A 26483-nucleotide genomic window follows, 5' to 3' on the forward strand; every position below is an offset into this window, starting at 1 on the left:
AGAAACCGCTCTGGTGATGGGATTATCTTAAGTCTATGAGTGAAGACTGTAACAATGGGACCGGAGAGAAGAGAATAGATTCAGAATTATTTAGAGCTCAAAGCAGCAGAGCTTTTCTCAATCTGATTATGGATTAGGGTTTATGGACCCAAGATGCAATATCATTTCTTGGGTCAGCGTGTGGACTCTAGGGTCAGGCCTGTGTTCAAACTCCAAGTCCACTACTACGACCGCCTTGGGAAAGTCATTAACCCCTGTGAGCTTCAGTCTCCTCGTCTGTAAAACAGGGGTAATAACCAACCTCATAGGGTTGGGGATAATGATTAAAAACGATAATACATTGAAAACACTTAGCATAGTTCCTACTCACATTAAAACTCTATAAATTGTAGCTGTTACCAATGTTGTTATTAATACTGTTAATCAGGGAACTGTTCTCTGTCCCTCCATACCCTAGCTTCTTCAAAATAGCAGATACTGGTGGGAACAGGGAAGGATATAGAAAGGCAATCTCATGAATATTTATGTCATTTTTTGTTAATTTCTATCTCAAAAAACAGATAAACAACTGATGGGACAGGCAGCAAAATAGTAACTATGGTTATCTCTGGGAAGTGACACAACGGGTACTTTTACTTTTCTTCTTTGTACTTTTTTATATTGTCTAAATTTTCTATATGAATGTATACAGTTCATGTAAGAAGGAAAATATTTTAAAATATATTTATTATGCCACAAAATACTCCTCATCACCAGGCAAAGCTCTAGTCACCAAGGAATTAAGTTTCCTGGACATAGACAGCCCCCACCCAAACCCACCCCACCCTTCCATCCCACCAAAAGCACACAGGGTCCAAATCTCCATCGTGCCTGCAACTCAGGAATAACTATCTGGCCACACAGCTCTGGGAAACTCAAAGCAGGAACAGCTCTGGGTCCTGGAGACGCCCCTGAGAAGACGGCCCAGTATCCCTGGGGCCTCAGTCCATCAGCCGCTGCTGCACCAGGCGGGAATAGAAGTCCTGCCCCTCTTGGAGCTGGGCAAGCTTCTGCAGCTCGCCCTCCTGGAGAACGAGGATCTGGTGGGCGCTCTGAACTGTCTGCAGCCTGTGAGCGATCACCAGCACCGTGCGATCCCCACGGGAATTCCAGTCCTGCAGCTGAAGGGGTGATCACAGTGCCTCAGAAAGACAGGAATGAGACGGACACCACATCCACCTGGGCACCATCTCTTAGGACTTAGGGTAAAGAAGATGTGAAATAAAAGAAGGTAGGAAAGGGCAGTAGATAAAGGCCTGGACTGCCCTTCTCGCCTGGCTGTACTGCCACAGCTGGAGGAACGGGAGCCCAGGAGGAATTGGGGCTGCCTTCACACCACCAGATTCCATTCCCCAACCCCAAGAAGGCACAGACTGTTTCCACTAGTAGGTCCTTCGTCCTCCCTCTGCCCAATTCTGCACAGGCTGATCCTCCCAGCGTGCCCGCTCCCAGGCCCCACTGTCCCCTGCCCCTCTCACGGTACTCACGGCCTGCTCGCACTGCACATCCAGGGCACTAGTGGCCTCATCCAGGATAAGGACTCGTGGGTCTCGCACAAGGGCCCGGGCAATGGCCAGACGTTGTTTCTGTCCCGCAGCCAGCTGGCTCCCCTTCTCCCCTACATCTGAGGACATCAAAAAATTCCCTACCTCAGATACAAGTGACAGAGACAACATACAAGGAGGGACAAGTGCATAGCAGGTACTTCCAGTAGGACCTCGGGAGGTAGGAGGGTCCAGTGGGAGGAGGGCCATGGGGTGGAGACCTGACGAGGCTGCCCGTGGAGGGAGCACCACTGCTGCATTGCTCTCTGCAAACAAAGGCTCTTGAGCAAGATGGAGGCTGAAGAATTCAGGGTATGGAGAAGGAGACATAGGAATGGAGGAAAGGGCAAAGGAACAGCAAACATCAAGTTACAAGGACACGACTCTCACCACTAAGAGTAAGTGTGACTTTCTCTTTTTCACTGAAGGAGCAGGCTTACAATTTGTAGAAGATACCTGTGTATATTCCATGCTCCATTTCCTGGATGAAGTCATCTGCGTGGGCAGCCTGGGCAGCCGCCATCACTTTATCATCTTCGCAGCTCTGCAGCCCATAAGCAATGTTGTTCCTCACAGAACCGGAGAACAGCACAGGCTCCTGCCCAACTGAAACCACCTGTGCAGAGGGGACGGGGCAGAGGACTATGTGTAAACCCCCAAGGCAGGGGCCCTCTTGTCCTCCCCACCTACCTCCCTCAGAATGAACACCTGGTGCGTCTTCCCGTGGATCTCCCATCCTCTCTCTGTACATGCTCCCTTCTCCTGTCCCGTCTTCTCCCTCCTCACCCACCTGGCTGTGCAGGTAGCAGTGTTCATATTGTGAGACGGGCTTTCCATCCAGCAGCACCTGTCCCGCGGTGGGCTGGTACAGATTCTGCAGCAGGGCAGCCACTGTGCTCTTCCCAGACCCATTGGGTCCCACCAGTGCCGTCACCTCACCAGGACGTAGGGTGAACGTCAGCCCCTAGAAAACCAGAAAAGAGTTAAGGGCCTGCCCCTTCTCCCTCAAAATCCCTCCATTTCTCTTCCTAGCAGAGGCAAGACCAGTTTCTCAGAGGCAAATGAACTACAGGCTGTGATGTCCAATTATGCATTAGCAGCAGAGAGCAAGGGTCCAGGTTTCCTCCCTCTTTCAGGCACCTTGAGCACAGGCCTGTCGGGGCGATTGGGATATGCAAAGGAGACGTCTTGGAATTTCACAACCCCCTGCAGAGTGGTGGGGGCCAGTGTGCCAGGTGAGGGCAGATTTGGCTGTCGGTCCATGTAGGAGAAAACCTTGTCCGCAGCTCCCACGTTGCTGAGCATATCCCCATATATGTATACCAGGGTCTGGAAAACAGGAATGGGAGAGCCGGCTAATCAAACACACTTCCACCAGAGACCACCCTCCCAACTCCTCACACACTCCACTCACAACTGTACTGCTCCTCCTCCATATTCAAAAGAGATTCTCCACCTTTAAATGTACAATTTGGATGGAATTTAAGAGCAGCACCAATACCCCAGTGTTCCAATTTGCAATGTAAAAGATACATAGTCCATTCTCCTGCCATTCAGCATTGCCTCTAGCCCCAGATCTTTTCAGTTACTGCTTCCTATTACTTGGGCCCAGTTCTGTCTTGCTTGATTAGACAGGAACTCCTTAAATGCAGGCACTGTGTCCAACTCACCTGTGTAGCCATCAGAGTGCCTAGCGCAGTTCTCTACACAAAAAAGATGTTTATCAAATGTCTAGGAAAATGTTTAAATAAAGCCCTGGATGAAGTAGCTGTTTTTGAGAACTGGTAAATGTAGGAAGAGACCTAAATGCTCACTCTGCCTTTCCTCATCAAACTGTACCACTGGGTAATGAAATGGTAGATAAGGGGAAGTCTCCCTTCATAGACCTACTTCAGATAATATGTGAAGAATGACAGAGTATCTCCCTTTTGCAGCCCTAATTCTGTCATGGATCTAGGTACTGCTCATCGGTGGCTGATGTTGCCACAAATAGAGAACCAGACACTGTGTGACTCTTGGAGAAAGAAAGCATCACCATCTAAAAAGCACTGTTGCTGGAAAAAGACAAAAAAAAAAAAAAAAAAAAAAAAAAAAAAAAAAAAAAAAAAAAAAAAAAAAACCTCAGTCTCACAAGCTTCTAGGTGTATTTATCAATAGACAGGAAATACAGAGGAAGAAGAGCATATAATACCACAAGGATTCAGTCAACAAAATCCAGACCCTAAGAAACTCTACAGGACAAACAACCTATTTCTTCAGCAAATAAACTGTGCAAGGGAAACTTTTAGAAAGACACATGGATTGATGGATAGATGGATGGATGGACAGACAGACAGATGGACATAGATAGATAGATAGATAGACTTAGATAGATAGAGATAGACAGACTTAGATAGATAGGTAGATAGATAGATAGACATAGATAGATAGATAGATAGATAGATAGATAGATAGATAGATAGACTTAGATAGACTTAGATAGATAGATAGATAGATAGATAGATAGATAGATAGATAGATAGATAGAGAGATAGAGATAGATAGACTTGGATAGATAGAGATAGATAGAGATAGATAGATAGATAGATAGATAGATAGATAGATAGATAGATAGACAGACAGACTTAGATAGATAGACTTAGATAGACTTAGATAGACAGAGATAGATACAGATAGACAGAGATAGATAGATAGATAGATAGATAGATAGATAGACAGACTTAGATTGATAGACAGATAGACTTAGATAGACAGACATAGATAGACTTAGATAGATAAATAGATAGATGGATAGATGGATAGATACATAGATAGATAGATAGATAGATAGATAGATAGATAGATAGATAGATAGATAGATAGACAGATAGACAGATAGATAGATAGATAGATAGATAGATAGATAGATAGATAGATAGACAGACAGACTTAAAAGATGTATCAACCAATCACAATATGTGGCTGGTTTTGGATCCTGATTCAAGCAAAGTACAATAAACACACTCATACACATATATTACATGAATAGCACAAGTGGAAATTTGACAACTGACTGTATTTGATAAATTTTAAGAACTATTGTTAATTTTTTGGTGTGATAATGGCTTTGTTGTTACATACTTTTAAAGATGTTTATTTTTTAAGAAACATACCAAAATATTTACAGATGAAACTATATAATATATTGGATTTGCTTCAGAATAATATGGGTGGGGGAAGTGGCTGGGGATACAGATCAAACAAGATTGGGCATGAGTAAAGCACAGGATGTACACAGGTGAATTTGTAAAAGTATTTTGTCTCATTTTTGGCATATGTTGAAAATTCTCCATAGTAAAATTACTTGGCGGTTTTGGTTTTGTATTGTATTGTTAAAAGGAACAAATAAAGCCCAAGGCCCAGAAGGCCACAAAGAAAAAGAGAGGCAAAAAAGGAGAGCAGGCTTGGCTTCTCACTCACGTGCACATAGCTCCCCACGCTCTCCTGGTAGATCATAAAGGAAAGCAGGCTGCCCTGGGTGAGCTCCCCATCCTGCATCTGCTGCAGCCCACAGCTCAGCATCAGCACCTGCACCCCCAAGTGCAGCACCTGGGAGAGGAGAAGAAAGAAATGAGGCTGGGAATCTTCCCATTCTTTCCCCCTCTCTGCCTCTATGAGACTGACCTGCAAAGGCCCCCAGAACCAGCTGTAGTTTCCCTTTCCCTTTCCCTCCCCTTTTCCTGGGCTCCTTTCACAACCACTCTGCTATCTTACCCTCCTTATGAGCAGGTACAAGGCGCGTTCCAGGTCTCTCCGCCAATACAGCTGCCGGCATTGTTCAAGGGCCTCTTTATAGCGACAGACTTCATGCTCCTCAGCCCCAAAACTGCGAACGGTCTGCAACCCTCCAACGGCCTCCCGCACCACCTGCCCAGCCCTGGCCACTGCATCCTGGATCTCCCGAAGCACTGCCTGGAAGAGGGTCAGCAAACACCGGGGCTGATGTGGCAGAGACAGCAGGCCCCCACATCTTATTCCAGCCTATGCGATGCTCCCTAGTCTACCTAAAAATACCAAACTGTTTCTTTCCTTCTTCCTTACTCTTCTTTCCAGAAGGAGTAAGAGTGAAGGAGCGAGGGAACAAGATATTATCGAGCTCTCAGTGTTAGGTAGTATAGGAGATACATGCAATTTTTTTTTAACCTTCATTTGAGGTAATTCTCCCATCCCCAGTGTCTGAATCAGGAAGGAAGCGTAGTTTTCCCAAGGAGCCACAGATAGTTAAGAAAGGGGGAGATGTAATTCCAAATGGATCAGAGGCCTCAACATAAGAGCTAACACTATAAAACTCCTAGGAAAATGTAGGAGAAGAGCCTCATGCCACTAGATTTGGCAATGATTTCTTGGACATGACACCAAAAGCACAGACAACAAAAAATAGATAAATCAGACTTCATCAGAATCTAAAACGCTTGTGCATCAAAGAACTCTATTGACAGAGTGAAAAAGCAACCATAAATGCAAGAAAATATTTGCGAATCATATATCTGATAAGAAATTAATATGCAAAACATTTAGTGAACTCCCATAACTCAAAAAAAAAAAAACAAAAAATGGGCAAAGAACTTACATTCTTTCAAAAAAGATACATAAATGGCTAAAAAACACACGAAAAGATGCTCAACATTTACTAATCATTAGGGAAATGCAAATCAAAACCACAATGAGATAATCCTAATCACCTAATCACCACCATTAGGATGGCTATCAGAAAAAAAAAAAGACAACAAAAAGTAATAAGTGTTGATGAGGATGTGGAGAAATTGGAAACCTTAATCACCACTGGTGGGAATTTAAAATTGTTGCCTCCGCTATGGAAAACTGTGTGGTGGTTTGATACAGTCTGGCTGTGTCCCTACCCAAATCTCATCTTGAATTCCCATGTGTCATGGGAGGGATTGGGTAGGAGGTAATTCAATCATGGGAGCAAGTCTTTCCCGTGCTTCTTGTGATAATGAATAAGTCTCACGAGACATGGTGGGGTTAAGAAGGGGAGTTCCCCTGCACAAGCTCTCTTTTCTCGTCTGCTGCCATGTGAAATGTGTCTTTCACCTTCCGCCATGATTGTGAGGTCTTCTCAGCCACGTGGAACTGTAAGTCCAATAAATCTCTTTCTTTTGTAAATTGCCTAATCTTGGGTGTGTCTTTATCAGCAGCGTAAAAATGGACTAATACATGGTTCCTCAAAAATTTTAAAATAGAATTACCATATGATCCAGCAACTCCACTTCTAAGTATATACCCAAAAGAACCAAAAGCAGGGTATCAAACAGGTATTTGTACACTCATGTCCACAGCAGCATAATTCACAATAGCCAAAAGGTGGAAACAACGCAAATGTCCATTGACAGATGGATAATCAAAATGTGACGTATGCACACAACAGAATATTATGCAGCCTTAAAAGGGAGGAAATTCTAATGCATGCTACAATAGGGATGAGGCCTGAAGACATTACGTTAAGTAAAATAAGCCAGTCACAAAAAGACAAATACTGTATGGTTCCAGTTACATACAGTACCTGGAGTCATCAAATTCACGGAGACAGAAGGTACAATGGAGGTTGCCAGGGGCCAGGGGTTGGGGGTAGTAGGCAGTTACTGTTTAGTGGGTACAGAGTTTCATTTTAGGAAGATGAAAAAAGTTCTGGAGATGGATGGTGACAATGGTTGCCCAATAACAATGTGGGTTTCCTAAATGTCACTGCACTGTACACTTCAAATGGTTAAAATGGTAAATTTTATATTATGTATGTTTTACCACAATATAAGAGAAAAAGAGAAGGTGGAGCTGACATTCAGACTCAGGACTTCCTGATGACGCCTCCTTTCTCTATGCTTCATCCAGACTTCTTCTGCTGATTTTAAAGGGAAAATCTCCCTGCCTAAAAGCCTCCAAGAAATCATTTTTAATCTTCGCAGTGGGGGCGGGGGATGTATAGACTCCTTTAAGAAGCTAATGAAAAGTTATCACCTCCTATCATCTCCCCTTCCTATTCCCTCCCCCACACCCTCACACACACTTTTACATTTTTGTTTACAGTTCTGGAGGATCATGAACCTTCTGAACTCAAATATCCATTGTTGGATGGCTGGACAAGCAAAATGTGGTATATACATACAATATACCTTCTCCCCTAAGGGCTGAGAAGAGAACATCTCTCTCTAGGAGATCCTCTAGCCACAAATGTGGAAGCCTCCTCACCTGTCAGTTTTATTCTCCCTTTGGGGTTCCCTCACATGCACACTCACCTGATGACGGGTGTTGTACACCTTCTCGGCTGCTATTGTGAAGGGCACGTCCAGCAGAGAAAGGAGGGTGAGTCGAGGCGATATGCTGAGCATGAAGCCATACAGCCCCACCACTTTCACCAGGCTTCGCAAGAGCACATTGGCATTTAAAGGAAGCCAGTTACTCATCAGGGTGGTATCCGAGCTCAGCCGTGAGTTCAGCTCCCCTAAGAAGGACAGAGCAGGTGAGGAAAGAGGAAACTATGTGTACTGCAGGGCCCCCAGAAACTCCCTCCTAACCGTTCCCTCTGACACAGCCCCCTCCTCTGAACATCCTTCTTCACTTGCAGAGGGACAGTGGAGGCTGCTTCCCCCCCTGTCCCAAATGAGAGAAAAGCATCCCCAGGTCCTGGCATACGAGTGAAGGCAGGAGGAGAGGCTGTGGATGGAAGATCACTGAGGGGCAAGGGATGTCCATGGGAATCCCAGACCTGGACTCCAGGTCCCACCTGTCTTCACCTCCTGGAAGAAACCGAGGTCCTGGCGCAGCAGGGAGGAGAAAAGCTGCTCCCGGATCCGCAAGTTGATTCTAGACATGGTGTAGGTGAAGCAGCCTCCTCGGCAGCCTGCAGACAGTGAGCTGCGGGGTAGGAGATGAGAGGGGAGGGAGATGCAGAGAAGGAGCAAGCCAGCGGGTGAAACAGAGGAGCAAGCCAGGAGTGCAGAGAAGCACAAAGTCGGGGGAAAGCATGCCAGGAGAGGCAAAAGAGAAAGAAATGAGAGACAGACACACAGAGAGAGAAGAGGCAAGGAATACACAGAGGAAGAAGAAAGGGGAGACATGGTGAGCTAGATATGAGAACAAAATCATAACATGTACAAATTCACAAGTATTTATGGAGTGCACTCTGTACTAGACACAATAGAAGGCTACAATAGAAGGGAAAAGATATTGTGGAAACAAGTATCCCAGTGCTTGTTTCTGTCCTGGCCTCCCTCAGGCTTGTCCCTCTGTGTGTCTCCTCTGCCTTCGTCTCCTTCCTGCCCCATACCTAAAGCCCTTGCCTGTCATCATAGATACTTCATCATGGGAACTGCAGTAATAAACTCCCTGCCCCCACCATTCTCTGGAGCCCGAGTCATGTGGTTCCCATCTTTCATCCTTCAGGCTGGAGAATTCCTCTTAGACCAACTACATGACCACAGTAAAACTTAGAGGAAAAAATATAAAAGCATAAAAGCAGGTATTTTACAACATATATGTTTCTAACACAAATTTAGTTACCATATTGAAGAAGCATTTGGAATAGTCAGACATGATATAATGAGGGTTTGGACTTTAATGAAAGGGATGCATTCTGAGAAATGTGTCATTACTTTCATCGTTGTGTGAGCATCATGGAATGTACTTACACAAACCTAGATGTCATAGCCTACTGCACACCTAGGCCATGTAGTTTAGCCTATTCCTCCTAGACTACAAATCTTACACATATGACTGCACCTAACACTGTGGGTGACTGTAACACAGAAGTAAGTCTCTGTGTATCTAAACATAGAAAAGGTACAGTAAAAATATGGTATTATAATTTTGTGGGTCCACCATCTTATATGTGGCCCATCATTGACCTAAACATCATTATGCAGTGCATGACTGTAGTTTCAGCAGAAAGCAGCCAGGATGGAATGAAGGCACAATGAAGAAATGGTTTTTGAGGGTATTCTAAATTAAGTATGACCATAAAAATAGAGACAATCAGGCCGGCTGGGATTTGGGTAAGGTGAGTGCGCACCTCCTTAAACTTTGCACCCCAGGTGCCTCACTCACCTCATCCCAGTCCAAGCCTTATCAAACAGTTTGTTTGTTTATGTCTAGAAAGAGAAGGGAAAGCAAGTGAAGGGAAAAGAGTAATGATTCTGGAAAGAAAGGTGATAAGCCTCAGAGTAAGATCTTCAGGGACTGGCAAGGTAAGTTGGGAAAGAAGAGTGAGAGGGAGAAGCATGCCCGTCCTGAGGAGAGAGTGACCCTGGAGAGATACTTTGGAGACAGACTTAGCGGTAGGAGGCAGAAAGAAATGGAATTTCATGGGCCTAGGAATGTTGAGAGACAACTGAGAGGCATTCCATCTGAGACTTCAATTCCTTCTGTACTACCTTCACTCATAACTTGTACCTATAATAAGATCAGATAAACTTTGAAGATACTGGATGAATATGAATGAAGGAAGAAATGAATGGATAGAAGAAACAGAATGGTGACTACATTCGCCATATTTTAGTTTGAGTATTTTTGTGCTTTGCGCCTGAAAGGGCCTGAAATAGAGTTAGGGAAGTGAAGACCCCTGGAAAGATTTGGGGCTAGCAAACGGGCCCAGCTGCCCATCACCTACCTGCCAAAGGAGAAGAGGCACATGAAGAAGATGGCACTGGCAAAGGCATGGGGGTCAAAATCACCTCCCAGGATGTCAATCACACGACCAGAATAGTGAGGGATTAATGTCTCACCTGAGAGAGGCATGAAAAATAACGCATGAATGTACTGGTGCCCAGGCCCTTTTCCCACCTCCAACTCACAACGTCCTCTCCCGACTCACCTAAGACAGCAAGGACAAGGAAGAAGAAGGCGGCAACGAGGAGAGGCAGGTCCGGCCTGGAGAGCTTCAGCAGCCTCCACATCAAGACTTTGTTGTTCACCTGGTCCTGCTCCTTCTCCTGGGCTCCAGGAGGGCTCAGAACAGCCCACAGTGACCAGCTGAGCCCCGCGGCCCCGTACCCCACCAGCAGCCAGCTCCAAGAGGCTGAAGCGACTCTGGCTGGGGGAGCACGTGAGGCCCCCGCGACCAGGGCTCTCAGGGAGACAGTCAGGGGGGTGGCCAGACAGAGTGGGGGCAGCAGTGTCCCCACAAATCCCAGCAGCCCTCTTAGCTTCAGCAGCCCCCACAGCCCTCCCAGCCGCAGGGTCCCCTCCAGCCATAGTCCTGGCAGCCCTTGAGGAAGCAAAGTCCCCAGAGGGCCCTGAAGCAGCCACAGTAAAGCCGCGTCCACCAGCAGCAGGAAGGTCCAGGGTCTCAGGTCAGGGAGCAGCATGGCTCTGTCAAGGATACGAGATGAGAAATTATGGGGGTGGAGTCCCAGTCCTTGTCCCCGCCCTCCTACCCGCCTGGCTTCGCCCAACCCTTCCATCGGCTTCTCATTTTATCCTATTCGACCCTGAGAGCTCTCCCGAGTAACCGGTGCTCATCCGTACACCCCTCCTACAACAGACAGCTTTCGGCCTGCCTGGGGAGCTGGAAGCATGACCATCAGGAGCCTCGTGCTTAAAAAAAAAAAAAAAAAAAAAAAAATTCCCCGGACCCCCACCCCCACCCCCGCCTGCCGCAGCGAGCTAAGCGGTCCGGGCTCCGCTGCCTCCTATCGCCGGGTGCAGAGGGACTGGGAAGCTGGAGCGTAGAGTGGGTAGTCACTTGGGCTGCGTCCCTGTTGGCGCTCCAGGTTCCCCTCCGCACCAACTCACCAGCCGCGGCGGGGAGACTGCACCTCCGGGATCTTCTGCTTCAGCGCTGAGGTCCGCTCCGCCTCTCCCAACTTCGCTACCGGCTCTGGTCAGCCAGCTACGCTCAGCCAGGGCGGGCGTCAGGGCTCGAGCAGCTTTCGCTTTCGCTTTCGCTTCCGCAGCCAAGGCCTTCATTCTGGGCTGGGCCGCCGGGAGGGGGCGCGCGAGACCCGCAGACAGCGGAACGGGAGCCCGAACTCTGGTTCGCAAGGCACAGTCCTCAATGAGTCTCACTCACCCTTAGTGGTGGTTACTCTGGGATATAAAACTGCAAAAATGTTTCTTTATCATTAAGTAAAATACAGTTGTCTCAAGGACTTTATCTGTTGTCCTTGCTTTGTAATTGAAGAATGCTTTGTAATTGGAGAATCACTAGATTTTCTCAGTTACTACTTCAAGCTCTGAACTTACTGTTAAGAAGTGCCCTCTTGCGGTGGCTCACGCCTGTAATCACAGCACTTTGGGAGGCCGAGGCGGGCGGACTGCCTAAAGTCAGGAGTTCGAGACCAGCCTGGCCAACATGGTGAAACCCTGTCTCTACTAAAAATACAAAAATTAGCCAGGGCATGATGGCAGACGCCTGTAATCCCAGCTACTCGGGAGGCTGAGGCAGGAGAATTGCTTGAACTCAGGAGACAGTGGTTTCAGTGAGCCGAGATCAGGTCATTGCACTCCAGCCTGGGCGACAAGAGCGAGACTTTGTCTTTAAAAAAAAAAAAAAAAAAAAAAAAGTGCCCTGTTCCATGCAAGCTCCAGTTTTAGGCGAACGAAAAAATATGCCGGGCTCTCCTAAATAGAAGGTTCCAACCAATCTCACCAGGCCAAAGGGGCTTTTCACGTACAGATTTTGAATTTAGGAGGCCCTGACCTCTTCATCCGTCCTTCTCTTCATCCGTCCTTCTCAGCAGAGCACCTTGAGCTGGCGCGTGCTCAGATGCCTCTAAGCCTGTATTCCAAATTATGTTGGGCGCACCTTCAGCCTATGAGGGAAATGCACGGTACTGGGCTTTGGTTCTTGTTCTATTTTAACACTGTTTAGAACAGTAATCAGGTTTCTAAATATCCTTCCTGACCCAGAGCCTACCTATGCAACAGAAAGATTCGTTTATTCCAGAAAGGACTCTTCAGATTGAAACCACCTCCCAAACTAAAAACAAACAAACAAAATCCCCAAAGGAAGGGTCACTTGGATTCCAATCACCATTTTGAAATGTTATCTGTGTGACTACCAAGGAGTCACTTAAAGTTTAAAACAGTGGTGGTGGGGAGGAGGGATTTTAAGTAGGGACTCGCTAAAGTTTTTACAACTCTATTCATTCTGGAATTTTAAGTATCTCTCTCTAATGAAGAAAGTTCCATGCTCAAGCTCATGCTCCTACTTTCAAGCATTTGTTTCCTTTATTCTCTGGAAAGGGACACGGTCCGTAGTTCCAGCATGATTCCGGAAATCTCATGATGTGTGTCTATTTCTTCTAACCTGCGTCTTTCACATTTTCCCTGCACTCCTCACTTAGGGGAGTCCCCCTGATCTCTTCTTCCTCTAGAATTATAGTCCTGTCATCTTGCAATTCAGCATGACACATCATGGAATTGGACCCCTAATGTCTGTCTTTATATTCAATATCCAGTATCTCCGAAGTGTTATTTGGGGTAAATGGTATGGTGTTTATATGATTACCGTGTTAAGGTGAAGTGGAAGCTTTTTCATCCCACTCTGTAAAGTCAAAAACAGTTATCCTAGGTGCCCTACTCCCTGTTCCTCAAACCATTAACAGTGGAGCACACAGGAGTCCCCAGGTGTCCCTCTATGGAAAGGACCCTAACCTATGTGAAATTGCAAATAAATGTCCATGGACAACAATGAACAGCCTTCCTGAGGTCTTGGAGAGATGAGTGTGGAAGGAAACCCCAGGAAGAAATATGTGGTAAGGCCACATTTCTTAGATAAGGGTCTGAGTCTCTTCTCCAGAAAAAGTGTCTCTTTATTTCCTGCCCCACCCAACAACCACAGGCCCAACCCCATTCAGCCACAAGAGGCATTTATAACCGTTTTTCTTTATTCTACTTAGTGGGGCACCCAGAAGCTTCCCTGGGGGAAACACTTGTTCAGATAGAGAACACGCAGAAGATGCACGTCACCACCTCCTCTGGCTGCTGAGCCCGTACTCTGCCTTTGGCTCAGGCTAGGCTTCTTCCTCTGGGACTTAACGTGGCTCAGGTCCCTGAGTCGGCCAAGCCCTCGCGGAGGAGACCTGCCCAGCTGCCACCACCACCATTACTGGTTGGCTTCCCGGTACTGGTGCAGCAGGTCACTGACATCTGTACTTTCTACTTTTACCCAACCATCTTCCTTCATGTGGTACACTGTGGACAAATGAGAAAAGAACTCGGAGTCACCTTTCAGCTCAGCAAGTTCCTGTCACTGATGTTACGTTGAAGGCAGCAACAAGACACATGCGCAGGCTTAAAACCGTATGACTGGGCCTTTAATGCCCTTCTTCTGACTCTGAAAATTTCCTTCCTACCACTCTCCCTCCTTTGAGTCTTTCAATCTTTTTTTTTTTTTTCTTTTGAGACAGAGTCTCGCTCTGTGGCCCAGACCGGAGTGCAATGGCATGATCTTGGCTCACTGCCAAGTTCCACCTCCCAGGTTCAAGTGATTCTCCTGCCTCAGCCTCCCAAGTAGCTGGGACTATAGGCACCCGTCACCATGTCCGGCTAATTTTTGTATTTTTAGTAGAGATGGGGTTTCATCTTGGCCAGGCTAGTTTCTCAATCTTAAATCACCCCCCAACCGCCCGCTGATTCCTCCCAGACATGATGGTGGGAGCATTGGTCTCTTACTATTGACAACGCCTCCAGAATAGCTGTCTCTGTGAGTGGCATGAGCAATCGCCCTGCGGCCAAGGTCATAGGCCTCTTCAGGGCTAAGATTAGGCCGATAGCCACTGTCCATGACCCCGTAGGCATAAGTGTTCCCACTACCAGTGGAGAACATATTTCCTGAGAGCCGAGTCCCATGTTCATCCACGTAGTAGAGTCCAGGACCCTGTAAGATGAAAGATTTCAGGCTGAAATTGGAGAGGAAGATGTTGGTAATATGGAGGTTCAAATGTGAGTCATAAAAAGTGGACAAAAGAATTAATATTACCACAAGAGCACTGGAATTAGGAAATCACTCTGGTAAAGTCATAGAACTTTAGAAATAAAAAAGAAAAAACAAACTTGAAATCAACTATTTAACAAAAAGGGGACAAGCTTACAAAACACACGAAATGATTCATATCTGGGTCAATAAATAGTCCATGGATATACTGGAACAGTTCTATAACCAAGCATTCTATATGCCATGCATCTTGTCAGGGAGGGAGTAGGAGCATATGATGGGAAACATATGTCATCCATGGGGGACATGGTGGGGGAACATGGAGAATGGAGAGCACCCACCTTCTTATCCCAGCCACAGATCATGCTGCCCATAGAGAGGCCCATGCCCCGGTACTGGCACATCATGTTGGACAGCAGCTTGGAGGCTGCCGACACCGAAATACGATCTCCATTTCGCAGATAGTACAGCCTGGGTGAGGACAAAGTGGAGTGAGGGAAGGGAGGTTAGCTCTTGCCAACTTGATGAGACAGGAAACGATTGAAGAGATAAGCATTGGAAAGGAATTATTTTGTAGGATCTAAAGATGAGGGAAAGATTTGGAATTTAAAGTATCTGAAACATACAAAGGCAGCCTAGTAAATGATACTATCCCATGGGGGTGGATGTGTCAGTGCTAAATAACTGACATATTATCTGGCTTATGTGTGGAGCACAGGCGGAGATTTGGGAGAAGGTTCTTATCACCAAAAAGCTGTTTTGTGAAATATGCTATTAGCACTAAGATGGACCACATAGGACAAGAGTAAGGAGCAATGATCTGAGAGATCCAGGGATTAACCACTAGACTAAGAAAGGAAGATGAGAGGCCTCACTTACCTGCATTCCTTGGCCAGCAGGCGCTCCCAGTACTGACAGTCTGCTGCACAGCCAGACATGGTGCCAAGCAGGTAAGGGTTAATCTCAATCACCTTGTTCACCCGTAAGGTAGCTGGAAGAAGATGGAGTTTTGGGAGAGAAGGGATGACCCCACAGATCCCCCAGTGTGTCCTAAATCAATATCCACTTCCACTTTGCTGCAGAGTTGGCCTCCTGTAGAAAGGGGAGCCCAGCCCCCCAGATTCTGGAGCCTGCTGGAGTGTATAGACTCACCAATGTAGGACCCAGCTGAGGCCCGAGAATCCACTGCTACAATCACTCCATGCTGGAACTTGAAGGCAAGCGTGGTGGTGCCATGGGCCATCTCAATCTGAACGTTCCCTTCTCCGTCCCCACCCAGAGACTGGAAGAATTCTGTGGGCTGATAAGAGAAAAGAGGTAGAGAAAGGCAATGAAACATTCTGTAGTAAGAGGCTCCAGGAAAAGGTTTTAGAGAGTATGAGGGTGAGGAGATATGCACAAATTATCTAACCATCAATAAATGGAACAGTTAATAACCAATCTCTAGAAGGAAATGACTTGGGAGAAGGAAAAGAAGAGGTATGCTGTATCAACCTTTTCCATTTTCCAGCACAATAGAAATGAAAGCAAGCACTTGTTACCATAACGAAAAAACTTTGAGAGTGACTTAAAGTGTTTCTTCCATGCATAAACCATTCGACCCTCAAAAAACACCGTTTAGTAACAGTATCCTCATTTTACAGAAGAGGGGCTTGGGACCTAGACTAAGTGACTTGTTCTAAGTCGCGCAAAAGTGAGTTGCTGAGACGAGGCCAGCAGGCAAAGTTCATAGGTTTCCCAAGACACCACACAGCTCCTATATCATGTGATAACCCCATGAAAAAGGCCCCACGATTTGTGTGTGGACAAGGGCAGGAAAGCTCTCTTGTCTTCCTTTGGGAGCCCCCACCTCACCTGTAACTCTTTGTCCTAACCTGCACTTCCTCCTCTCAGGCCCCATCCCCACGTGGCCTCTTCTTTGGGTCTGGCGCTCTCCAGGACTGAAGGCTGCCCCCCACCCTGTCCCCCGCGCTCCCGCTCTCGCCTCCTCCTCTCAGGCGACCCTCCACTCCTCAGCACCCGCCTTCCCTCATCCCTGAGGGTTCCCCTACAGCCCCGACCTGCATTCCCCGGGGTAAGGCGAGCTCTGGAGATCGCATAGAGAAACTGTAGTGTCCTGGGTCCGAGCGATGCCCGCTTCCCGCAACCGGGAGAGCCCATTCCGGCCGCTGCCCTCGGGGGGCTCCGCATACATCCAGTAGCGCCATGACCGCCCAGCACCCGGAGATCTGTCGGTTCTCGGAGGAGGAAGTGAAAGCGAAAGCCACAGATCGAAGGGGAGGGAACCAGAATCTTTTCCACGTCCCCCCTGCCTTTTCCGAGAAAAGGACAGTTAGTGCCTGGACCAGGACTATCATATTGGGGACCGTCTTCTCTGCTGTCCCTTTATGGGGGTCGGGAGAACGATGGGTCAAGGGTTGTCCGAAGAAAGCGAGAAAGCGACGGGCGCCTTCAAAAGCCCCCTTGGCGATGTTACAGTAAGAGGTACTTCCAGGCTTGGGCATCTGCTGGAAACAGGGGTGGGTAGGGTCGTGTCATCTAAAGGCGCAGCCTCAACCAGAAGACTGGAAGTCAGCCAGGAGCTGGGAGTCGTTTCACGCGGGGTGGGGGTTCCTATGAGCATCACTTTACAAAACCAGGAGGGACGGAAGTGAGAGGGGGCAGAGTCTTGGGAACAGGTCCTGGGGCAACTGCAACAGAATATAACCGCCGCGTGTAGGGGAAGGGGGCGCCAGGGAGAGGGCGCAGTCTCTGAATCTTTCCACGGCATCCATCCTAGGGCCCCTCCCAGTTCAACGGTCTCCTAACCTGTAGTCACCCACAAGAGCGTGCCCCTTCTGCCCGCCCTTCCTAGCATTGCTCCTTGCTTGGCCGAGCACTGCGGAGTTTCACGCCTCTAAACCACGCCTCTCCTTGCAACATGTGTTGGCCTCATCTACCCAGCAACTGTCGACGTCACACGACCTGGACCTCCCTGAATGGGAGATATTTACTAGACAATCCCGCCTACTGTTCTGAGGTTTCCCCTCCAGGTGCCGCTTCGCAGCCAGGCGAGCCAGGAAGGACCGAAGCGGGCGAGGTGGTGAGTTGTGAGGCGCGCCCAGTCCCTCCGTTCCCCCCTGGCACTTGCTCTGGCCGCGCCCGCCCCATCTGCCACCTTGGAGAGGCCACGGCTCTGAGCTGCGGCCGCTGGTGCTTTGGTGGGCCCTGTAGCCGGGGTCTTGCTCATTCTTGGGGGTGGGCGTAAGGGGATGGGGGAAGTGGAAGGGGCCTCATAGGAATTAAAAAGCTTAAGGGAAAAAATGATGCACTTAGGGGGTAAAACATTGAGGATGATAAAAGACGAGACACCCCGCGCTGAAAAGTGCGCTGCACTTTGGTGTGCCGGAAACATAAGAAACCACAGTACAAAACACCAATTTTATTATAAATATCAAGCACCTACAGGGTGTTTATGGGCCAGCATACGCCTTCAGTCCTATTGACAATAGCTGATCATCTTTCTGTACATTCTGAACATTTCTCAGTTTTCAGAGTGCTGGCCACACCAAAGCATCAACCCTGGCTCTAAACCCAGTCACACCAAGGAATTACAAATCCTGTGTTTGTCCTCCAGGAAGTCTGCATTATCATGAGGAGCTTGGAAAGGAGGTAACACACTCAAAGTAAATTTCAAGTAACTCCTTCTAGAGGCAGCTGCCTACTCTGCAGCTGTGGTTCTCCACCACAGAGAGAAGAAAAGGGAGGGAGATGGAGTGCGCAGGTCTGAGAAGGCTTTCATTCTGGAGCATCTGCAGGAGCCTGTACCATGGCCCAGTAGCACCCCTTTTTCTCCATGAGCTGCTGGTGGGTTCCCCCCTCCCGGATAGTGCCTCCTTCCAGAAAGAGGATGTGGTCAGCCTGCTCCACCAGGCTGAGGTTCTGGGTGATGAGAAGCACTGAGCGAGAGTACCGCTCAGGACTTTCATACAGGAGCTGCTCCACCTGAGGAAAGACATCGGACCATCAGAGCTGGGAGCCCAGGGAGCCACCTTTGTTTCCAGGGCTGGGACTGACCTCACAGGATCACTGTTGACTCTGCCAACAACCCTAAGGACACCAAAGTTTCCCATTCTGAGTACTTCTCTGCAAACCCTTTGTTTCATTAAGAACTGTTTTAAATGAAGGGTGCAAAAGTGGGATAAAAGTGAGAGTCCTAGAGTGAAACACATGACAGAAGAATAAAGACTATTGAATAGTCCTCTTCTCTACCCATGGACTTGGAATTTTTATATTAGATTTTAAGGAAATATAACTTAGTAGTAAAGAGGTGAGCCTTCAAGTCAGGCAGATCCAAATTTGGGTCAAGGCTGCACCACTCAAAAGCTATATGACCTCTATATGAGCAGCTTATTCAATCTCTTTTAGCCTCCATTTTGTCATCTGTAGAATGATGATAAATGCCTAGCTCAGAAGGATTCCTAATGAATAAATGAGTGGCAGTGTGTGTAAAGAGACTAGCTTAATTAATATTATGATTAGGATGGGCTGGGCCCAGTGGCTCATGCCTCTAATCCTAGCACTTTGGGAGGTCAAGGTGGGAAGATCACTTGAGCCCAGGAGTTCAAGGCCAGCCTAGGCAACATAGTGGGACCCTGTCTGTACCAAAAAAAATTTAAAAATAAACAATATTATGAGGATGGCTTTTTTGTTATGTTTCGCTTTAGAAATTGAGTCTATAGGATTGGGCTCGGTGGCTCACACCTATAACTCCAGCCCTTTAGGAGGCTGAGGTGGGCAGACTACCTGAGCTCAGGAATTCAAAGCCATGTACACACACGCACATGCACACAGACACACTCATGCATGGGCAACATGGTGAAACCCCATCTCTACTAAAAATACAAAAGTCAACCAGGCATGGTGGCGTATGTCTGTAGTCCCAGCTACTCTGGAGGCTGAGGGGAGAATCGCTTGAGCCCAGGAGGTTGAGGCTGCAGTGAGCCAAGATTGTGCCACTGCGCTCCAGCTTGGGCAACAGAGTGAGATATTGTCCAAAAAAAAAAAAAAAAAAAAAAAATGAAAGAAAGAAAGTCAGTCTGTAGTTTGTCGATAGTCTCTTTTAACTGGTGCTAGGTGTCTTGTCTTTGCCTTGTCTTCTATCTCTACTCCTTGGGGAGGCATCCAATGGAACTGGATTTGGGAACTGAGAATTGCAAGGACTGGTTTGTATAATTATGATGTTAGTAAAACTAACGGAAGATGTATAAAAGAGGCAAGATGGGGTGGGATATAGGCATTAAGAAGATGACTGCCTCACCCGTAACTGGCTGTTTGCATCCAGGGCACTGGTGGCATCATCCAGGATAAGTACACATGGCTTCCGGATCAATGCTCGGGCCAACGCCACTGCCTGTCGCTGACCCCCGGACAGCTGGCTTCCAGCCTCGCCTACCTCTGCAGAGCAAAGGGCCAAGATGAGAACTGTATAGCCATATGTGTGCGTACATGTACACACACGCACATGCACGCAGACACACTCATGCATTCATGCACTCACACACACCAAGATCTGACAGTTGTAGCTGGATAGGGGAGATTCTGGGAGGGTGAACAGAATCCTGAGGATGTCAGGATGAAGAAGCCATAGGAGCACAATCTTACAACTTCAAATTGATGTCCATGAGTCAGGAGGAACTGAAGGATAAAGGCAAGACTACTGGGGTTTCAGCAAAGGTAAAGATGGCTGGGTGGTGAGATGAGTGGAGAGAGTACCTGTGTCATAGCCCCGAGGGAGTCCAGAGATGAAACTATGGGCCCCAGACTTTACTGCAGCAGCTGTGATTTCCTCCATAGTTGGCTTCTGGGTCAGGCCATAGGCAATATTTTCTTGAAGACTTCTTCCAAATACCTGTGGCTCTTGTCCCACTGCAGCCACCTGAGATGAAATATGATGAAGAGTCATAGAACAAGGCACACGGGAGTATGGTTATCTGGAGATTGAAGACTCAAAATCTTTATTGAGAACATGTCACGAAATCATACTACCTCCCTCCTGACCACACCACCATCTCCACCCAAGGTCTCTTATCATTCCCTAACTCCCCTTTCAGAGTGCTCAGTAAGAACGCTCTTCTTAGTTGATGCTCCCTGCCTTCCTTCATGCCACCTTCTTGCATACCTGCTTGTGCAGGTAGCGGTGCTCGTATTGGGGAAGTGGCTTCCCATCCAACAGCAGCTGTCCCCCGGTGGGCTGGTACAGATTCTGCAGCAGGGAAGCCACTGTGCTCTTCCCAGACCCATTGGGTCCCACCAGCGCCGTCACCTCGCCAGGGCGTAGGGTGAATGTCAGCCCCTAGAGGCCAGAGAAGCACACAATAAGAGGCTACCAAGGCCTCTAACCTAGAGGGTGTTATTGCCTTGTTACATAGCATGATGTCTTACCCCAGAAGAAAAAGAGGGAAACATAGCAACTCCTACCCTCCCACATGCACAGATCTCTGTCTGGGTGATGCCTCCCCAAGGAGTAGAGATAGAAGATGTGGCAAAGACAAGGGCAGACACCCAGCACCACTAGGCCACACACTTGATGTCAGATACCACCAGGAAATGAAAAATCACATTCCAAATTACAAAGGAGAAGGAAAGATGGAAGACCGAAGACACAGATTTTCCTGCAGCAGTTCCTTGGAATGTGAGAGCACTCGCTTCGAAACCTCTTCTCCCATTCTCTTTGGAAGCCCAAACTGGGTTCTCGAGTTTGGGGAAGATTTGTGGAACAGACGATGCTTACCATTACCTTTAAAGGGTTAGGAAGGATATGTGCTTGGCAGTAAGCAGGCTGAAGGCAGGAAGAAGATGTAGGATGGCAGAATTGTAGTTGGGGCCAGTGGAATACAGGGAGTGGTAGGTTGTACCTGTAGCACTAAGACATCTGGACGGTTTGGGTAGGCAAAGGAGACATCTTGGAACTGGACAAGGCCCTCCAAGTGTAAGGGAGTCAACAGACCACTGGGTGGGCAGCGCGGGGTGCGGTCCAGGTACTCAAATATTTTCTCTGAGGAGCCCACAGCCTTCTGTACTCTGGGGTAGACGGAGAGCAGTACCTAGAGGGAGGTAAGAATAGTGAAAGTGAGGTGGGAGACCTAGTCTGCTTGCCAGCATTATGTGAAGTGAGAAGGGTAAAGAATGGAAAGAAATCACACAGATGGTGCTGGGCCAGAGGAAGGAATCACACTGGGGAGTGAAGGTGGAAGGACCTCACCTCCACAGCCACGGTGAACTGCATCTGGTAGAGAACAAATGTGACAAGGTTCCCACTGCTTACAGCCCCGCTGGTCACCAGCTGCCCACCGATGTAGAGGATTCCCACCTTCAGCAGCATGCCTGAAATCTATAGAGACCACAGAAAAAAAGGGACTGAGGTAGAGAAATCTGGAGGGGACACAAAGAACCACAGTCATTCACATAAAGGAAATATCAAGTCCCCTTCTCCCAAGTGACATCGGTAGGCTCAATAGGTAGACAGGAGAATGACCCAGAGACCCCAGGGAGTCTGACTCAATGCACATCATGGAAGTCACGGTTATCTTCACCACCATCACCACCATCACCTTGTCTGGGGAGCATTTTACTCTTCGCAAGAGGTTTTCATTCAAGTGATGTCAGCTAGTACATCAAGAGCCCTATAAAGAAGGTTATATCACTCCATTTTTGAAAAATGGGGAAACAGTCGGCTGGGCATGGTGGCTCACGCCGGTGATCCCAATACTTTTGGAGGCCGAAGCGGGTGGATCAGGAGATTGAGACCATCCTGGCTAACATGGTGAAACCCGGTATTTCCAACCATTTCCCAGTAAAGGAGGAGTGGGAGCAGGGTCACAGGAACGGGAATGGAGTTACGGCATCTTAAGGACAAGGGAATGGGTATTCATCTTCAGGTGCTCACACTAGTGGTCCAGGAGTTGACTGCATAGGCCACAGCCTCCTTCTGGTTGAGTGTCTTTATTTCTTGCAGCTTTTCCCTAAACTTCTGGACTTCACCCTCCTCGTTGGCAAAGCTTCGAACTGTAGGCATGGCCGACAGAGCCTCAATGGCCACCTGGCTGGACTTTGCCAGAGATTCCCGCACCTGCACTGCCAGCAACTGTGGAGACATGGACAAGAGATGTCACACAGGTTGGCAAACCATCAGGGACACTAACACCTGAGTTACCTATTTGGAAATTAAAGGTGAGAAGAGGCAGAGGAAAGGGAGAAAAGAGAAAGAGACACAGCTATGTCCCTTAGATACTAAAGAAATACAAGGAAGAGGAAAATGACTCAGAATGGGTTGGGGATCAAATTCTTAACGACAGACTGTGGGCAGAAGCTAGAAAACAAGACCCAGAGAGTATGAAGATTAATGTTGAGCAACCTGGGAACATGGACCAGAGGGACAGGGCGTTCCATGAAGATGGAGAATCAGTAAGGGCGCCAGGAAAGTTGGACTGAAAGCAATGTGAGAGGAACTGAGTGTGCCAAGTCTGGGAGATGAGGGTCTGTGTAGTGCGGGCCAACTCCATGAACATACCTGATACCATTTTCCCACCTTCTTGGGCAGAAGGAAAAGCAGAGGCAGGGTGACCAGGGTGACCATGGTGAGGGACACTGACCCCCAGAGCATGATCCCCAAGAGACATAGGCCTCGAACCAGGTACCACAGAAATAAGCTCAGATTCGCACTCAGAGCATCACTCAGGGCGGAAGTGTCCTCTGTTACCCGAGATGTGATGTTACCTGCAGGGTTGGGGAGAAAAGAGTGAGGTGAATCAGACAGGTTCCAAGTGATGAGAGGAACTAACAATGAGCCAGGGTGCCAGGGTCGGGGCATCAGTATGGGGTTCTAAGGAGGCTGCAGGAAACAATGTTAGGGTTCTGCAGAGGTCTGCAAATCTCAGTGCAGGGAGGATAAGTGTTAAAGAGGAAAGGCCTGACCCAAGACCTGCATTTTAATTATAAAGTCATTGATGCACATGTGAATTTCCATTTTCCTGAAAGCTTTCTGTTCCCTAAAGAACCTGTATGTCCCATGCTATACACACAGGCAGGAAGAGCTTAAACTGGTCACATAACAGAGATGGAGGAGGAGGGTGCTGCTAGAAAGCATGCCAAAGTCTGTGGAGCACTCACTGGGACTAGAGTTCTAACCCCAGGTGTGTCTCTAGCCCTATGTCACTGTGCAGTTTCTAGTGCTGCTAGAAAGCATGCTGAAGTGTCTGGAGCACTCAAGGGACCAGGGTTCTAACCCCAAGTGTGTCTCTAGCCGTATGTAACTGTGCAGTTTCGCATTTAGGGTCTTGGCCTCAGTTTCCTTCTCTGTCAGATGAGGCAGTTGGTCTCTATGAGCTCAAAATTTCCAGGTTTGAAATTCTATGGTTTCTATCTAAGGATATATAGGAATAGATTTATGAGAAAATGCTAGATGAAAACTCTAGGTTTTTCTTAAGGTAAGGAGGACAATATTTTGCTCCTGAGGTATATCAAGAATGAGAAAGAACAATGTGTGTGTGTGTGTGTGTGTGTGAGAGAGAGAGAGAGAGAGACAGAGAGAGAGGGTATATCAAGAATGAGAAAGAACAATGTGTGTGTGCGTATGTGTGTGTGTGTGTGTGTGTGTGTGTGAGAGAGAGAGAGAGAGACAGAGACAGAGGGTATATCAAGAATGAGAAAGAACAATGTGTATGTGCGTATGTGTGTGTGTGTGTGAGAGAGAGAGAGAGACAGAGAGAGAGGGTATATCAAGAATGAGAAAGAACAATGTGTGTGTGTGTGTGTGAGAGCGAGAGAGAGAGAGCGGGGATGGGGGAGATCAAGGCAGATGTATGAGGATATAAACAGTACATGGGGTATAATGAAAGAGTTTCAGGAGAAACCTGTTTGGTTCTGTTGGAAAAACTCTGTCTCCTGGCGCAGGACAGCACCAAACACCTCTCCCTGCAAGTGGCTGTGCACGTGGCCCATGGTGGTGTTATAGATCCCGTCACCCATGAACTCCAGCACTGCACTAGAAAGAACCCGGAAAAAAAGGGGGTCAGGGTGTGTTCAGGGAACAGACTGAAGGTCCAGGTATCCCCATATAAGTGCATTTTGGACAGCAGCCCCAATTTCCAACTCCCTCATTTGCAGGGTGCCCCATTTTCAGCCCCCAGACCTGGCTATGGTGAGAATGGACATGAGAGTTAAGTTTCGAGTGAAGGTATCGGCTGAGCCATCTTGTAGAATCCAGTCAGTGATACGGCCCGTAAAGAATGGAATGGCCATCTCCCCTGAAGAAAGAGAAGACAGGTCACAAACAAATATTAAGTCTAAGTAGGTCAGTTCCAGTCAGACTGGTCCCACCACGCCTCCTCCCCCTCACCATTATTCTGGAGGGCATCAGCAGAAAGGAAACACTGACGTCTCAATCCCGAACCGAAAGAGGCTGCCCTGGAACTCACTACCCTGTGGTTGCTCTACCAGAACTTTCAGGATTTTATTAGGAAGGCTGGAGATCATGAAGTAGAAAAGCCTCCTGTTAGACATGAGGATGCCCCGCCCTTCGGCCCCAGAGCAAAGGATTTCCCCGCCTCCGGCGTGGCCCAGAGAATCAAGACCCGGCCATCAATCAAGCCTCGAACTTCTGGCCCTGCCAGTCCAATGCCGTTTCTTCTACACTGAAGTGGTGTTCCAAGACCCATGCTAGGATTCCTTCCCCTGCTCCACATTTCCCAGAACCCACGCTACTCTACCTCACTGACAATTACTTTTGATTCCTGTCCCGGTCCCCTTATGTCCTCCCCTCTTGCCCTGCGTTCCCCTTACCAAGAGAGGAGAGGATCACCAGGACCAGGAACAGCGAGAGGCGGCGCATCTCCGAGCCCAGGCAGCCTAGAAGCCGACGCACAGGGTCTCCAGAGACGCCCTGACCGCCGTTCACCCAGAGGCTCCCGAGTTTGTGCCACAGGGCTGCTGCGGGCAGTGCTGCTGCATAACTGACGACGAAGGCGCTAGGGTGACTTCCCCAGTGCAGTAGCCTGGTGCTATCCGCGGCCCCTGGAGCTCCCCACGAGATCAACTCTCGGAACAAGGCAAGTCCCGGCAGGGCCAAGCCCAGTGCCGCAGCTAATGGCTCCAAAGCAGCCAGCCAGCCCTGGGCACCTGCGTTTTCGCTCTTGGAGCCAACTGTTGCCCTGAGGACCCCGCAGGCCCCCAGCCAGAGCACGGCCCAGCGGCTCAGGCCCACCGCCCAGACCTGGAGCAGCGGCAGCGCGGTGGGCACCAGCAGAGAGAATATGCGGGGTAGCGCGGTCCGGAGCAGCACCCAGTCGGTGAGAAGTAGCAGTACTGTCCCCAGCCATGCGAGAGAAGCTCCAGGAAGGCAGCGGCACCCGCGGGGAGCGGGGCACCTAGAGCTAGCCATTGGCACCCCGACGCCGTTCAGGTCCCGGCCGGCCCTGGGACTCTCCGTGCTCCGGCGGGGCCTGAGGCTCTGGGTACCGCGGAGTCCGCCCCTACTGGCGGCTGGTGGAGGGAGAGAGGGCGGAGCTCTCGGAAAGTCCCAGGAACAGTCTGATCCTGCGCTGGCGAGAAGCGCAGCCATTTAGGGGAAAGCGAAATCGAAAGCGGCCGCCTGCTCACTAGATACGCCTACTTCCAAAAGTGGCCTGCCCAGACTATTTTGGGAGCAAGCGTGGAAATCAGATCTGAGAATCTTGGGAGCAGCCCTGGTGCCCAATTTTCTCCGTCACGCACACCCCTCCCGCCTCTCCCTGCCTCCTGCCTTCCCACTAGCACCAGTTTTCCCACCCCAGCCTCGGGGCGGGGCTGTCTCGTCACTTGTCTCCGGGCAGATCTGCCCTATACAGGTTAGCGCCGCGCGCAAAGCCGCCGCGCAGCGCGCAAAGGCGCAGCAGCGCGCGGCGCACAGCGCGCGCAAAGGCGCACAGCAGCGCGCAAAGGCGCACAGCAGCGCG

The 26483-nt window shown here is 48.6% G+C and overlaps 3 protein-coding genes and 1 long non-coding RNA gene across 5 annotated transcripts; 1 reads left to right on the plus strand and 3 right to left on the minus strand.

The window, feature by feature from the left end:
* Positions 1-695: 695 nt before the first annotated feature.
* TAP2 (transporter 2, ATP binding cassette subfamily B member) lies at positions 696-11567 on the minus strand. The gene is made up of 12 exons (XM_050787510.1): positions 11317-11567; positions 10447-10943; positions 10243-10357; positions 8362-8492; positions 7874-8079; positions 5337-5534; positions 5043-5171; positions 2724-2912; positions 2374-2547; positions 2040-2199; positions 1527-1663; positions 696-1160 (listed from the first exon to the last, which is right to left on the minus strand). Exons 1-12 carry the CDS (start codon positions 11538-11540, stop codon positions 981-983), a joined length of 2340 nt encoding a protein of 779 aa, XP_050643467.1. The 5' UTR covers positions 11541-11567; the 3' UTR covers positions 696-980.
* Positions 11568-13443: 1876 nt separating this feature from the next.
* PSMB8 (proteasome 20S subunit beta 8) lies at positions 13444-17281 on the minus strand. Of its 2 annotated transcripts, none has more exons than XM_050787536.1 (6): positions 17000-17281; positions 15664-15811; positions 15391-15502; positions 14853-14982; positions 14250-14454; positions 13444-13769 (listed from the first exon to the last, which is right to left on the minus strand). In XM_050787536.1, the coding sequence occupies exons 1-6, from the start codon at positions 17279-17281 to the stop codon at positions 13681-13683; spliced, it is 966 nt and encodes a 321-aa protein (XP_050643493.1). In that variant the 3' UTR covers positions 13444-13680. The 2 variants fall into 2 exon arrangements, with proteins under 2 accessions (XP_050643493.1, XP_050643492.1); XM_050787535.1 differs by lacking the exon at positions 17000-17281 and adding an exon at positions 16572-16780.
* An 85-nt stretch (positions 17282-17366) lies between these two features.
* On the plus strand, positions 17367-19193 carry LOC126952705 (uncharacterized). The gene is made up of 2 exons (XR_007725009.1): positions 17367-17593; positions 18128-19193. It is a non-coding gene; the product is annotated as an uncharacterized LOC126952705 (long non-coding RNA).
* TAP1 (transporter 1, ATP binding cassette subfamily B member) lies at positions 17918-26389 on the minus strand. Its single transcript, XM_050787534.1, has 11 exons — positions 25333-26389; positions 24683-24797; positions 24405-24535; positions 23063-23268; positions 22439-22636; positions 21755-21883; positions 21408-21596; positions 20672-20845; positions 20266-20428; positions 19811-19947; positions 17918-18495 (listed from the first exon to the last, which is right to left on the minus strand). Exons 1-11 carry the CDS (start codon positions 26108-26110, stop codon positions 18289-18291), a joined length of 2427 nt encoding a protein of 808 aa, XP_050643491.1. The 5' UTR covers positions 26111-26389; the 3' UTR covers positions 17918-18288.
* Positions 26390-26483: the final 94 nt, after the last annotated feature.

Source organism: Macaca thibetana, chromosome 4, assembly GCF_024542745.1.
Source record: "Macaca thibetana thibetana isolate TM-01 chromosome 4, ASM2454274v1, whole genome shotgun sequence".
Classification (NCBI taxonomy): Eukaryota; Metazoa; Chordata; class Mammalia; order Primates; family Cercopithecidae; genus Macaca; species Macaca thibetana.

Excerpts from the sequence above, each read along its gene's own strand:
- TAP2 (XM_050787510.1), bottom strand. The coding sequence starts at position 11,540 with ATGAAGGCCTTGGCTGCGGAAGCGAAAGCGAAAGCGAAAGCTGCTCGA. Across the intron at positions 5,535-7,873 it reads TGTACAACACCCGTCATCAG|GCAGTGCTTCGGGAGATCCA; the intron begins GTGAGTGTGCAT and ends ACCCTCTTCCAG. Across the intron at positions 1,161-1,526 it reads ATGTGCAGTGCGAGCAGGCC|CTGCAGGACTGGAATTCCCG; the intron begins GTGAGTACCGTG and ends TCACCCCTTCAG.
- PSMB8 (XM_050787536.1), bottom strand. The coding sequence starts at position 17,281 with ATGCCGTGGAAAGATTCAGAGACTGCGCCCTCTCCCTGGCGCCCCCTT. Across the intron at positions 14,983-15,390 it reads CTGCTGGCCAAGGAATGCAG|GCTGTACTATCTGCGAAATG; the intron begins GTAAGTGAGGCC and ends GTCCTCACCCAG. Across the intron at positions 13,770-14,249 it reads TTCTGGAGGCGTTGTCAATA|TGTACCACATGAAGGAAGAT; the intron begins GTAAGAGACCAA and ends ATTTGTCCACAG.
- TAP1 (XM_050787534.1), bottom strand. The coding sequence starts at position 26,110 with ATGGCTGCGCTTCTCGCCAGCGCAGGATCAGACTGTTCCTGGGACTTT. Across the intron at positions 22,637-23,062 it reads AGGTGGGAAAATGGTATCAG|TTGCTGGCAGTGCAGGTGCG; the intron begins GTATGTTCATGG and ends ATGTCTCCACAG. Across the intron at positions 18,496-19,810 it reads ATGCAAACAGCCAGTTACGG|GTGGAGCAGCTCCTGTATGA; the intron begins GTGAGGCAGTCA and ends GTCTTTCCTCAG.